This window comes from Gallus gallus, chromosome 1 (genome assembly GCF_016699485.2).
Source record: "Gallus gallus isolate bGalGal1 chromosome 1, bGalGal1.mat.broiler.GRCg7b, whole genome shotgun sequence".
Lineage (NCBI taxonomy): Eukaryota > Metazoa > Chordata > Aves > Galliformes > Phasianidae > Gallus > Gallus gallus.
The window spans coordinates 50,490,421-50,503,522 of record NC_052532.1 but is presented as its reverse complement, the minus strand read 5'-3'; the positions used below and the strand labels follow the sequence as shown (position 1 = coordinate 50,503,522).

The 13,102-nt window shown below is 44.7% G+C and overlaps 1 protein-coding gene across 5 annotated transcripts in view; it reads left to right on the top strand.

The window, feature by feature from the left end:
* The window catches only part of CACNA1I (calcium voltage-gated channel subunit alpha1 I), a 158,445-nt gene that overhangs the window by 103,633 nt on the left and 41,710 nt on the right, over window positions 1-13,102 (top strand). For 4 of the 5 annotated variants that reach the window (XM_040669161.2, XM_040669160.2, XM_040669159.2 and 1 more), the window contains 5 exons: window positions 638-797; window positions 2,764-3,079; window positions 3,764-3,856; window positions 9,535-9,841; window positions 11,231-11,634. In XM_040669161.2, coding sequence (XP_040525095.1) covers window positions 638-797; window positions 2,764-3,079; window positions 3,764-3,856; window positions 9,535-9,841; window positions 11,231-11,634 — 1,280 coding nt within the window. Of the gene's footprint in view, window positions 1-637; window positions 798-2,763; window positions 3,080-3,763; window positions 3,857-7,578; window positions 9,242-9,534; window positions 9,842-11,230; window positions 11,635-13,102 lie in introns of those variants that run through there. The other variant, XM_040669164.2, reaches the window with a different exon arrangement.

Here is a 13,102-nt window from a genome sequence, read left to right as displayed (position 1 = left end):
TACTGCCTGTATGCATCAGCCCTGCTTGGGAAGGGTGGTTAGACAAGAGAGGAGAGTGTGGTCTCCATGATGAGACTGCCACCGAGAAGACCAATTTATTCCAGTCTGTGTGTGCTGTAGAGGTCCATCCCACTGGGCAGGCTGGCCTTGGGCCAGCACGATTCTCACAAGTTACACCATGCAGTCATCACACTCTCAGGCCAAGCCATCTGAGAATGGGGTCACTGAGAGGCTGTGCACGTTTGGGACAGTGTTTTCACTCCATTGCCTTTCTGCAGAGAAAAGAGGTGGGAGGGGGGAATATCAATTATGTGGCTGATGGTGCTGAACGTCTCATTCCCTTTTCTTCTCAGTGTTGCAGATGGAGGCCTAAGGTTAAGAGATCACAGCATCTCAGCAGCTCTGCTGGCTGCCTGTCAGCAAGAGTTTGGACAAGAAAGGGCAATGATCATAAATCTAGCCCAACTTGGGAAGTAATTAATTTCCAACACTCTGCTTTTGTATTTATGTAGCCTTTTTTTTTTTTTTTCTTTTTTTTTGGTCTCCTAAATTTTTCCTTGCTTCCCTATTCTTTTCTTCCTTTCCTCCCTCTCCCTCCACCCTACACTTGCTCCTTCTGGTTCTCTTCCACCCGCAGGCATGCGCATCCTTGTGAATTTGCTCCTGGACACCTTGCCCATGCTGGGGAACGTCCTCCTGCTCTGCTTCTTTGTCTTCTTCATCTTCGGCATCATTGGGGTGCAGCTGTGGGCTGGGCTGCTCCGCAACCGTTGCTTCATGGAGGAGAACTTCACAATGTGAGTGCCTGTGAGATGATGTCCCCTTCTTTTCTCCCAAAGATGTTTCTCTTTCTTCTTCCCTTCTCTCTCTTCTTCTGCTGTCTGGCTCTCTGCAAACTGCGTGCTCCAAACAGATAGAGGGTAGTACGGTGCAGAACGTTGGCTGTGTCTTGCAGTGTGATTGGAGAGGAAGGGAGGGCAGAAGCATCTGGTTTTAGTTCATCTTTACAGTGCATAGATGCCTTGGCACACTGGGATTCGGCTAGGCACAGGTTAGCAAAATTGCCTCCTCCAGCCATGAAGAGAGATGCTGCTCCTTAACCCAGAAATAGCTGATATTCAGGAACACCAGCCATGCTGTCTTTCTCCTCTTCAAAAGACAGTCTTATAGAAAGCCATACTGCTGTCCGATGCATCCAGGGACACCTTTGGCACCTCTGAGTTGGAGCTGAGGTCACTGTTGGGACGTAGTGCTTCACCTCCAGATGCTCTGGAGGGAGGTGGCAGGAAATTACTAGGAAATTTCAGCAGCAGACTTCTCTTTGGGAAGAGCCATGAGAGAGGATGGAGATCTGCTGGGAGAGGTGTCCCTCAGCAGAGCACAGCTCGTCCTGTTGACTTGCAGGCTTTAACTGATCTCTAGCTTTAAAATGTTTTCCTAAGACCGTATACTATTTCCAGACTCTTGATCATTTTAGACTGCTTTAAAAAAAAAAAGCTGTAGATCAGTTTAAACTGATTAAATAGTTCTGAAGCTTTAGACCATCTCAAATTGGGGGGGAAAAAAATCAGTGCAAAAACATGATCTTTGGAATAGCAATGGAGTTGGGGAGTAGGAGCTGCTTAAAGCAGCCATTTACAGTGTTTATATATTCCTGTGGGAGAAAGGGATGCTTAGGATGATTGGCCTTTATGTAAATCAGAGTGGTACCACTTTAATGAGTGTAATTAAATCCAAGCAGAGTCGATGTAACTGAGAAGTGGATTGGAGCTACGGGCTGCAAAGTGACAGATAGTGAATAATCTTTGGCTGACCATTACTAGAGAAATGAAGTCTGCAGGCAGCCAGTTTACAAGTGACGTGGATGTGTAATGACAGAAGTTTGTGGTTTAGTCCCAGTTAGCTCAGAATGGGAGGCTACTTCTCTTTTCTTTTTCATCAACACCTGTCCCCTCCCAATGACACATAGTGAAAAAGTCTGCATTCATGCAATGTGAAGGCTGCGTATTGTAGCACTGCAAGGAATGCAAGTGCACCAGATAGAATTTAATGGAAAAATTTAAATCTCCATCTTTCATATCCTCATCGTTATCTCATCTCCAGCTAGGCAAGCATAGATGATTTTAATTATTCATGCATTTGGAAGGTGCCTGCATTATTTGGAAAAAAGCACGTGAACTTGTCATTAAACATTATACCAATAATGCCAACTGTCAAGGAGGAGTCAAAGTTAAGGTTAAGTCAACTTCAGCTCTGCAATTCCTGATTTTAAGGCATAGCTGTGCAATCTTAATTATGCACAAACTGGATTTTTTATTTAATTTTGCTGGAAATACAGAAGGTTCTGAGCCAAATGTTATAAAACATGTCCATCAGTGGTTACATACACGAGCACATTATGTTAAAGCCCAATGAATGTCCTTTATATCATTGCATCTGATTTAGCTTTGATGCTAATGGGGAGAGTGAGCAGAATGCAAATGCCTGCATTTCAACTTCTCTTCATCTCCATGCAAGCAGATTTTGTAATTTGGTGTGGGGTGGTCTGGTGGAGAACAGACCTCTGAAAACGGGGGACTCACCCCTGGAAAATCCCTGGTTTCCAGGAGCTCTGTCCTTCTCTTCTCTTGAGGAAACAAACCTGGAAATCCTTTACTCACTAACGGTCCTATGTGAGAATGGCAGCTCCCAGCTCCACCAGTATCACTGGTCAGAAAATATCTGCTACAGGAAGTTTATGACTTTATTTTTTAATCCTTACAGACAAGGTGACATTGTCCTGCCTCCATATTATCAGCCTGAGGAAGATGATGAGATGCCCTTTATCTGCTCACTGTCAGGAGACAATGGAATCATGGGCTGTCATGAGATCCCACCCCTGAAGGAACGGGGCCACGAGTGTTGTTTGGACAAAGATGATTATTATTACTACAACTCAGTCCGGCAAGAGTTCAATGTCAGTGGCATGTGTGTCAACTGGAACCAGTACTATAATGTGTGCCGTACAGGCAATGCCAATCCACACAAGGGTGCCATCAACTTTGACAACATTGGGTATGCCTGGATTGTGATATTTCAGGTAAGACCTTCCTAACAAAGCTCAAGCTATTTTTTTTTACAGTCCAGTCTTTCTTTGTGCCCATGGTGGTTTCTACAGAGTGCGATGCAGCTGCAGAGAGAAAGGGGCATTGCAACTATTTTGGCAAGTGAGAACAAGTGCTCACCACAAAGTGTTCCTGAAGACAGGTAGGGATGTAGAGCTGTTCCAGGCACTGAAACAAACTATGCCTTTCAGGCTGACTTGTACCTGTTTTCAATACAAATCACTATAGCGAAGGAGTCTTTTTCTTTTTCTTTCTTTCTTTTTTTTTTTTTTTTTTTAATTACCAGCACTCTTTGCAGATGGGAGCTAAAATCCTTGCCTTTTTTTCTTTTCCACCTGCTGTACGCAGTGTCCAGTCCAAGGGGCACAAAAACTTGCTGTGGGTTTTCCCCTGCTGTGATCTAGGGAAATGAACTATTTTAATGAAATATTCCTGCTGTGGACTAGCATGATCTCACAGGCTTTGACAGTATGCCAGTGTCACCAAGCAGTACCACGCTGATTTCCTGGAATGGAAATTTGGCCTCCTTGAAAGGACTTTTTGTTTCTCACCTTCCTTGGAATACAACAGCCTTGCCAGTATCTGCCTGTGTACACTGAGAAATGAACTCTGGATGCCCATTTCCCTCCTGATTCTCTTTTTGTTTCTTGATTCTGCAGGTGATCACACTGGAAGGGTGGGTGGAGATCATGTACTATGTAATGGATGCCCATTCATTCTACAATTTTATCTACTTTATCTTGCTGATAATTGTAAGTATAAGACTTGCTGTGTCTCAGCATTGCAAGCTAAGAGCCTACAAAAGTCAGGCATTAGGTCAACACAGATACTGGCTATCTGGATCCAGCCTGATGTTTCTTACCAAGATTCTATGGCAGGATCATGTACTTGTGAGCCAGGTTCTTCCTTCTCACTCAAAGAAATATGCTCAGGATTGAGAATCAATACCAGTGTAGGATAATGTGCTCATCCACACATCTCCTCTCAAAACAGTAGACCCAAAAGTAGAGAAAACCATTTATTCACCTTTACTCTTACTTTTTCTTTCATGCATTTGTAGCTCTTGAGTCATTCCTGTTTTATGGCTTCTGGCAGCACCTGGATTCCTCAGATTCAGGGTCTCAGATTCAGATTTTGTCAGATTCAGGGTCCGTCATGCTGAATTACTTCCTCACTATGAACAAGAAGGAGCTGCTGCTCCCAAAGTGACATCAGTCCAACATAAACTGGCTGTGTGAGATCGTTTGTGGCTGGTGGAGACGGAAGGAGAGCAGTGTATCAGTGATGAGAACTTCATAAGCAGCTTGTGAGCCCTGTGAATTTACACATATGAAGGGTGAAGGTGGCTGTTTTATTGTAAGGAGATTTGTTGTTTGTGCATGGAAGGAGAGCTGACAAACACGATGCCATTGCCTTTTCCCTTCCTCAGGCCTCCTCCCATGTGTAAATAGATTTCTTTGGGAGGAATGCCATGTTTCTAACAAAGAAGAATTTCCCATATTTATGAAGACTTGCACTTTCCATTTTCAGTTTTCCTATACGGGGACCAAAGTCAAAAGTAGAAAGGAAGAACTCAGGATCTATTGTGGGAAGTTTAAAATGTACATGGTAGATGCAATTCATTTCGAGGTCACTTCACCAGTAAAGACCTCAGTGTGCATCTCCAAAGCCTATGTGCTCTTGGACGGACTGTTGAATGGACCTGACTTAGATTCTCTTTGCATCTACTATTTGTCCTACATAGTCATGATCTCCTAGAAACAGATCTTTAGAAGCAGTTGTCCAATAACATTAACAGACTTACCTGGCATAGGATCTACTTTAAATTCAGACTGGTATGTCATTATTTGAGAGCAAACAAACCTTAGTAGTTTCTGGGAGAAATTCTGTAGACTGTATGTGTGGGGAGCGGCACAAGAAGAATTGTGCTGGTCCATTGAGGTTGGAAGCCTCATGAAAAAGCTGAACCTTCATGGTATCCCCTATTTCTTCCTGCCTCCTGGTCTTCTACTATCACAAGGAAAAGACAAGAGAAAAACAGAAAGGTCACCTGTTCCCTTGGGCTGAAGCATGAGCAAGGACAGCAAAGGTGAAATGTGCCTTGAAGAATTCTGCTTTTACTTTGAGTCTGGAGAGTCCCAGTGAGGACAGGCTAGAAGTATGATTGCATAGGATGGGTGGGCAGCTCTCCCCAGCTCTATTCCCAGAGCCAAACCAAACATCCACTGCTTTTTGTGAATCCAGAAAACAACTATTTCCCTTATAGTTTGTTCAGATCTCCCACTATGCAACTAATTTTTAGGACCTACTTTATTTCTTTTTCGCTTTGAGCAGCATGGCCAGGATACCTATATTTCTGTAACATGTAGTTCAGCACAGAATTCACTCCCAGCCTCATATGCCATCTCTCCCAGAGCCAGTGTTTGACCTTTGAGATGGGCACGTCCATCTCCTGACGGCCAGTTTCAAAAACTGCGCCCTCTGGCCCCACCTCCAAATTACATAAATTCTGCTGGCATATTTTTGGATTGGAAACAGGAGCATCCTTTAGTGTTGGCTCACCTCGTGTATTTCCAGTGACTCAAACTTTGTCTCTGAATTTGCAGGCAGCTGAAAACCCTCAATTAAACACTCCACCTGAGATTTTACTGTGGAGTGTCGTTGACATTTCTAGACACGCCCTCCTCATTTGCAGAAGCCATGTAGGTTTATTTCCATCAAACACAAGAGCACAAGAACCTCAGCTTCTCTGGGGACCACTCAGAACATAGGAGCTTTCTGCTAGGTAGGATATTTCCTTCATCTTTGGTGGAGTTACACCAAGAAAAGATTTCTATTACTTTCATTTTGCATGTAATGCCATGTTTCCCATATGCTGTTGCAGCACTTAACAAAACCACAGTGTGAACTTGCTATCTCCTGGTGTCATTTCTCCTCCAAGGCGTCTTATAGCAATGACATTCCCTCTTCAAGTCTTTTGAAGCACAGCCCTTGTGGCCTTCATCCTGCCCTCCTACTCCATGGTTGAAAGGCCTTGCTCTCTAGACAGGGTTGCTCTGGCAGCCGTAATTCAAGTCTTGACTCTTTGCTTTTCCACATACAACTTAGCCTTGGCTCAAACTCATTCTTCTGGGGCCAGATCTCCTCAGCCTCATCCTTAGAGCTATGCTTTCATCGGTGACTTCTGCCTCCCTCACAGATATATATTCAAACATCTGCATAAGGGCATACCTGTTACACTCATCAGGCAGGAAGAAAGCTCCACCATCTGGGTATATTCACATCATTTTCTAGGACTCCTGCATTGATGTAATCCCTGAAGAGAAGAGCACCAGCTGACCCTGGCACTCAGAAGGGCCTTGCAGAACAATCTGGTAAAAACGTTTGTGTATTCAGGAAATAGCTTCCTGGTCTTGCTGGAGACCAGGGAGGTGACATCAAGGGAGGCTTACTTTCCCTTCTTGAGTCAGTGATCCATTTCAGTCTTCATCCTTGAAGACCAGCTTTCTGTGTGTCACTGCTCCAATTACTTGCCCACTGGTGTTGCTTCTGGACTACAGGCTCTTCTTCTTAGGTTCACATCCACACAGCGATACTCAGGCCTCCCTGAAGTGCTTACATGTGTGGGCTTCAGAAGACAACCTGATTATTCAGGAATAAGCAATAAAAATAATGGGCAAATAAGTTAGCGTCTCTAGCACCAATCAATTCTTATTAAATACTGCAGAGACAGAGATCAAGCCTTGGGTTGAACAAAGCTAGGATTAGCTCAATCAAAGTACGGCTTGGTGTCAGGGCTGAACCAGATGACTGTATGGAGCTTTGAATCAGTGGTCTCCTTCTGGCTCTGTCAGACACTTTGACTGACTCCATGTCAGACACTAGTGATCTCTTTGTTCAGCTAGCTGAGATGGATCACTCAATTACAAGCCATCTGGGACCTTTCTTGCCCTGTTAAATTGGAGGCAGAGTCAAGCTCAGCAGAAGTGTAGAGTTTGTGAACTTGCACGCATCTTAAGGATGAAGCAAGCTCTATTGCTCTGTGTCTGATGTTTCTTGCTAAGAGGTTCAAGGAATAGGGGCTTGTTGCCATAACCAGTCCTCCCACTTCTTCCCTTTCCTGTTATCAGTGGGAGATCAATGTGAACAGTTTCCTGTGAGGACAGGGCTTGGTGATGTAAACCTGAACCCCTCACAGGATTCAACCCCATCATGACCCTGCTGAGGTCATCTTGTTGCACTTGGCTTCTCTGCTTGTCACCTACAGAAAAGGTGTTGCAAGCTTTAATCGGCTGTTTTTTTCTGGAGGTGCTGGGAGATGCAAAGAAGATGCAAAATTCTGACCAAGAGTGTCACAATTTGCATTTCAGAAATGCATAGTGAGCATCCAACTCCCAAGCCAACTCTACTTCACTCAGAGCAAGCCCAAGGAGATAACAGAGGAGAGAAGCCTGTGAGAGGGTCATGTAGTGCTGAGGGAGAAGAGGGCAGAAGAGCACAGTGGAGGAGGATTCACATTCCCAGTTATACCCTCATCAGTGAAAACATGCAAGAGATCATGGACTACAGGAATCCATGGGGGAAAGAGAAGGGATCAGCATGAGGCATTGTTTTCCTTTTCAAGGCCATGTTCTGAAGCTGAAGGGAAAATAAGCTTCATCATGGACAAGGACTCAGTGATCAAGGGGAACAGAATTAGAACAGCTTTGAAGGGTGCTGAGAGGAGAAGAAAAAAAAAAGACCATTATTTTGAAGTGGTTTATTGTCCTTATGCTGAATCTGGTTGTAAAGGGCTTAGTGTTTGAAAGGTTTATTCAGATACTAGCAGAGATGTCTCTTCTTTGAAATACCAAGAGCCAAGGTATTGAGCCTCTGGCTGGAGCTGCTGGGTACCTGTGTGCAAGAGAAAAAGACATCCAAGGGGACAGGTTTGTGGGAAGAGTGGCAAGGGCTATACACTGAGGGGAAGGCTTCTTGGGTTGGTAAAATTTGCTGGGGGACTTTCTGGAAAAAAAAAAACACACCACTTTTTCCATGCTTGAGAGTTGGAATCATCATATTGCCCAACTTTCTTGTCCTTTCCCCTTCACTGGAAGGGTTGTATGAAGGAGGGCACATGTCAAAAGATAGAGGCAGGACTGGGTCCATCTCTGAGTCCAAGCTGTCTGCTTAGAAGGGAGAGACATGGAGATGAAGCTGGGTCCTGGGCAAATCATACGGGAGAAGCACAGTGCGAAGATGTCCCTTAGAAGAGACACCCGCTGATCCAGAGAATGCAGAAATCCCAAGGTGGAGCTGCCTGTCCTCCTATGAGCTGCCCCACAAAGCCCATGTCAGATCAGTGCAGGTGTGTAATCTTTGTTCAGAAATCACACCCTGCATTTTCTCAATGCCGTATTGCTGCTTATAGCTCTGCGGGGAGTGGCCAGCAATCACAGCATCATAGGATTTGAGTGCAGTGGAAAGATTTCCTAGCAAAAATTAATCTGTAATTTCATAATACACAACATGGAGAGAGAGATATTCACTTCCAGATCTCTCAGCACCAAGAATTGTCTCAGTTTTACAGCTAAGAAAACTGAGGCAAAGTAATCTAAAGGGGAACTTGCCAGTGTATGAAATAAGCCTGGTAGACTTTTGGCTTTCACGGGGAGAATAAGAAAGTGGGCTTCTTATTTCTGAGAAACCGGGGTAGTGGACTGTGGGGTTTTTTTGTACATTAAGTGGAAAACTGACAAAGGCTGGAAGACAAGTAAAATAGAAAATACATGCCTGGTTACAGAAGAATCAGAAGAATAGAAATTGAGGAAGTATTGCTTTGACAGATTGTTTGGCGTCCTTCTCAAAGTCATTAGTTTTTGCAAACTTCTCCAGTTTCAAGAGCCCATTCATTTCAGCAAAGTTAATTTCCCCGTATGGTGAATTAAGGTGTAAATGATAGAAATAAATAAAATTCCCCGAGAATGCTGACATGTCTTCCAAGAGCTCAAAGCAATAAATGACAACGCATGATTTTTCCAGTAGTAACAGAGTAAGCAGAGGAGAAAGCAAACCAGTACAATCCTCCATCTCCCACCTTCTGTTTAACACAAAGGAGAGGGAAAGAAAAAGCCCAATTTTCATCAAATACATTGTAGGTAAGTTCTAAGCGACTTGCAAAAGTCCCTAAAGCCCATCCAAAGAGCCAAAAATTGAGCTTCTGTTTGCTGAATTTCAGTTCAGAGGTCTAAATTTTGCATGGAAGTGACACTGAGGGAGCTCTCAAGCCCAAGCTCAGCCAGTCCTGGCTCCCTCTGAAATCCCATCTCCATATGCAGACTGGTGTTAGCTCTTCTTCCTGTTCTCCTTCCTCGCCTCTCCCTTCTTTCCTCCTCCCACATGTTCTTCTTCACACCAACATTACCCATTCCTCCTTCTCCATTGCTCCTAGGTGGGCTCCTTCTTCATGATCAATCTGTGCCTGGTGGTCATCGCCACGCAGTTCTCAGAAACCAAGCAGCGGGAGCACCAGCTGATGCAGGAGCAGCGGGCCCGGTACCTCTCCTCCAGCACTGTTGCCAGCTACATGGAGCCCGGAGACTGCTATGAGGAGATCTTCCAATACGTCTGCCACATCATGCGCAAAGCCAAACGCCGCACCCTTGGGCTGTACAACAGCATACAGAGCCGGCGCCAGGGCCATGTAGAGCCAAGTGAAGCCAAGCGAGGTGCCAGCAGGAAAAAACAGAGGCACTACAGTAAGGATTGCACGGGTGAATCTGGAAATGTCAATAGTGGAAATAGGAGTGTAACTGAGAGCATCTCCATGTGCTATATTTCCAAAGGACTTTGGTCTACAAAGCACAGAGTTAGAATTAATATTGATAATTCAGCTTGAGGTCATGGGTAGTGCACCAGGCCAGTGAGGTGGGGGTGACCAGCAAGAGTGGGAATGGTAACAGCGATGATCAGTCAGAAATGCTGGAAATGCAGACCTGAAACCATAAAGGACAACATTAAAGGTACTGACTGAGGCTTGGAAAGGGCTCCAGGTCTGGTAGGGCAGCAGAATGATCACAGCCTGGGAGAGAGATGTATTAGGGGAGTATGAAGAAGTGTGACTAAGGATTGTACTGAGTGACACAGCATGTCTCCCAGAGTTCTCCTCCCAAGTGAGTTTACAGGAATGAAGTAAAGGCAGTAGAATTGCAGTAGAGTGTCCCCTGAGCCAAGGGAGAAGAGCAAATACTGAAGTCAGTTTGATGTGTTAAGGCAATGGAGACAATTTCTCTTGATGGGAGCACATCCTGTTGTGTAAAATTAAACATGAGATACCATTTAAATTGGATTCCTGGCCTGAAAAGTGACTGTAAAAATGGTATTATAGAGTTAGTATTAACTGCCTGCTGATACCTTTCGTAAGAAATTCTCTCAGTTAACAAGCGAAAAGATGGATTTTCCTTCAACTAGTCTTGCATGCTCAGTCTTTCATTTTCTTTACTTGCTAGGGAGAAGGTTTCTGTAGTTAATGAATTAATTGATTAATCCCTCCAGTGTCTGTTTGATCTTCCAGGCTCAAAAGGAGGTTTGAAGAACTTGGTTTTCTCACTGAAGTCAGCAAATTGTGCTCATTCAGAGTGCACCGACTATCAGGAGGAACCATTTCATATTAGCTTTTCTGGCTTCTTGAGATACTTTGCTAATGTAGTGTCCCTAATTTAGAGAGTTGAGTTCAGCATCTGGATTATTGGACCCCACTTGTAACTGTTTAGGCCAATTGCAGCCCTCTTGATCATTTTTCCCTCAGTTCCCACTTAATTCAAATGTCTAAATGTCAAGCTATGATTCCTGCATCAGACAAAACAATTCTTCCTCAGATGGACATGAACCCTCACTGAGCCAAATCACTGGCAGATGAACAGTACCATGCCTTCTGGTGATACAGCCAGTCAGTGTAAAGCACCCAGCGGCAGTGGCTTTTATTGTTGCCCTTGAGATGATTTGCCAGTGTTTAGTCATCCTTACTGCTAAAAAAGCCCAGTTGCAGAGTCTAAATAACTAAAAGCCAAATAAACTATCCAGCTTGGATGCATTTTTTTGGAGGGAACAAAGCTTTCTCCATTAAGTGCAATCATTTATCTCCCCAGGAATTTGCCAACAGCACAACCCTCTTGACTGCCCTCCTCAAGGCTTGGTCCAGCCCATTGCTGTGACAGCAACCTCTGATCTCACCAACTGCCCCCGATGCCACAGGGGGGAACATGACACATCCCGAAGGCTGTCGGTCCTGGACAGCGCTGACTCAGACCAGGAAGATGGAGGAGATAGTGAAGCAGAGGGAGAAGGCTGCAGAGGTGACCATAGTGCCTCAGCGCTGGAGAAAGAGGAAGAAGAGGTGGAGGAAGGTGGGAGGATGAAGCTCTGTAGTGACATGTGGCGCGAAGTTAGGGTCAAGCTTCGAGGGATTGTGGACAGCAAGTACTTCAACCGTGGGATCATGATCGCGATCCTTGTGAACACTATCAGCATGGGCATTGAGCACCACGAGCAGGTAGGTTGTGCAGTATGGACACTGGGGGACAGAAGGTCATGCCTGGGGTTAAGGGCTGGCCAAGCAGCAGCAAAATCTGCTACAGGCAGAGACTGAGTAATTTGTACCCCAGGATATAGCACAGCTTTGAGAAAGCCACAGGATATTGCAGGATCTGTTCCTGCCTATCCCTGCATCTAATTGCTTTCACTGTCTCTGAGTATTTTCTTCCCAGTTTCTTTCAGTCTCTCTTTTTTTCCTCCTCCCTTCTCACTTCTATCCCTCTATTTTTCTTTTTCTCTGTCTTTTCTCTCCATCTGCTTCTCTCTCCTTCACCCTCAACTCTTCCATCTTCCTCATCTCTCTCTCTCTCATTTCTCTCTTCATTAGCTTACTGAATCCTTAGTCTATTTGGTTAATTTAATGTGCTCTCTCGGGATGTCACAGGCACTTCACCAGCATCTCAATTCAAATCCATCAGCTTGCTAGCCTTTCCAGCTTAATTAAGGGATGCCTGAGCGCCGTCTAACTGCACAAGAAGGCACCACCTCCCACCTCCAGTCATTTTGGGGTCTCATTTGGCTTGAGCCTTTCCTTTACTCTGACAGCAAGAAGTGATAGATAGGTCAAGGCATAGATAGCATGTGTGAGGACAATTCTGCTTTTCATGCCAATAGTTTACGGGCATCTCTGAGTCAGCAGTGTGCTTTATCCTAACGACAGACTTGTGAGATGGAGAAGGATTGTGTGCCCTCATTTTATAGCTGGGAAACAGAAGCTATGTCTATCCTGTGATGTGCAGAGCAGGCTTGAGAGGGTGTTCAGTGTATCCATAACCTTGCATCTGCATTGCTGGCTGATAGTTCTATTGCATGTTGAGTTAAAGGACTCTGTGATGTACATCTGTGCCACTGGCCTGAAAGTGGCCATGATTCACCCCACTTGTCTGCCAAGATCACAAGAAATAAGAGATTGGCCCACAGCAGAGATGCTAACTGCATCAGGGAATTTTGCAGCCAAGGCAAATTTTAGCCACAAACACAATCTCGGGAAGCAAAGAAACAGGCAGTGAGAGTGGTTTAAGCAGGCACTCAGACTTGCCCTGTGCTCTATCAGGGTGGAGATATCATAGAATCATAGAATCATAAAGCTTGGAAAAGACCTCTAAGATCATCTAGTTCAATATTTGGAGCCCCAGGGTATATGAATTTCCCTATTTGAGGCAACGCAGTGGCTGAGCCAGTATTTGAAGCCTCAGATGCCTGGATCCCACCCACACTGCAAGCATTAGACCATTTTACAAAGCCCAGCTGATTTCTCATACAAGGATGGGAAACTTTAATTTGATCACAGAATGCAAAACTCGGGATGGTTCAGTACGGAAAAATACTGTTGGAAGCTCAGAGAAGGGGGAATGAAGAAGAGACCAGAGAGGTTGACTCATGAAAACAGATAAAAAAGAGCGATGTATTTATCATGTAGCAGAGAG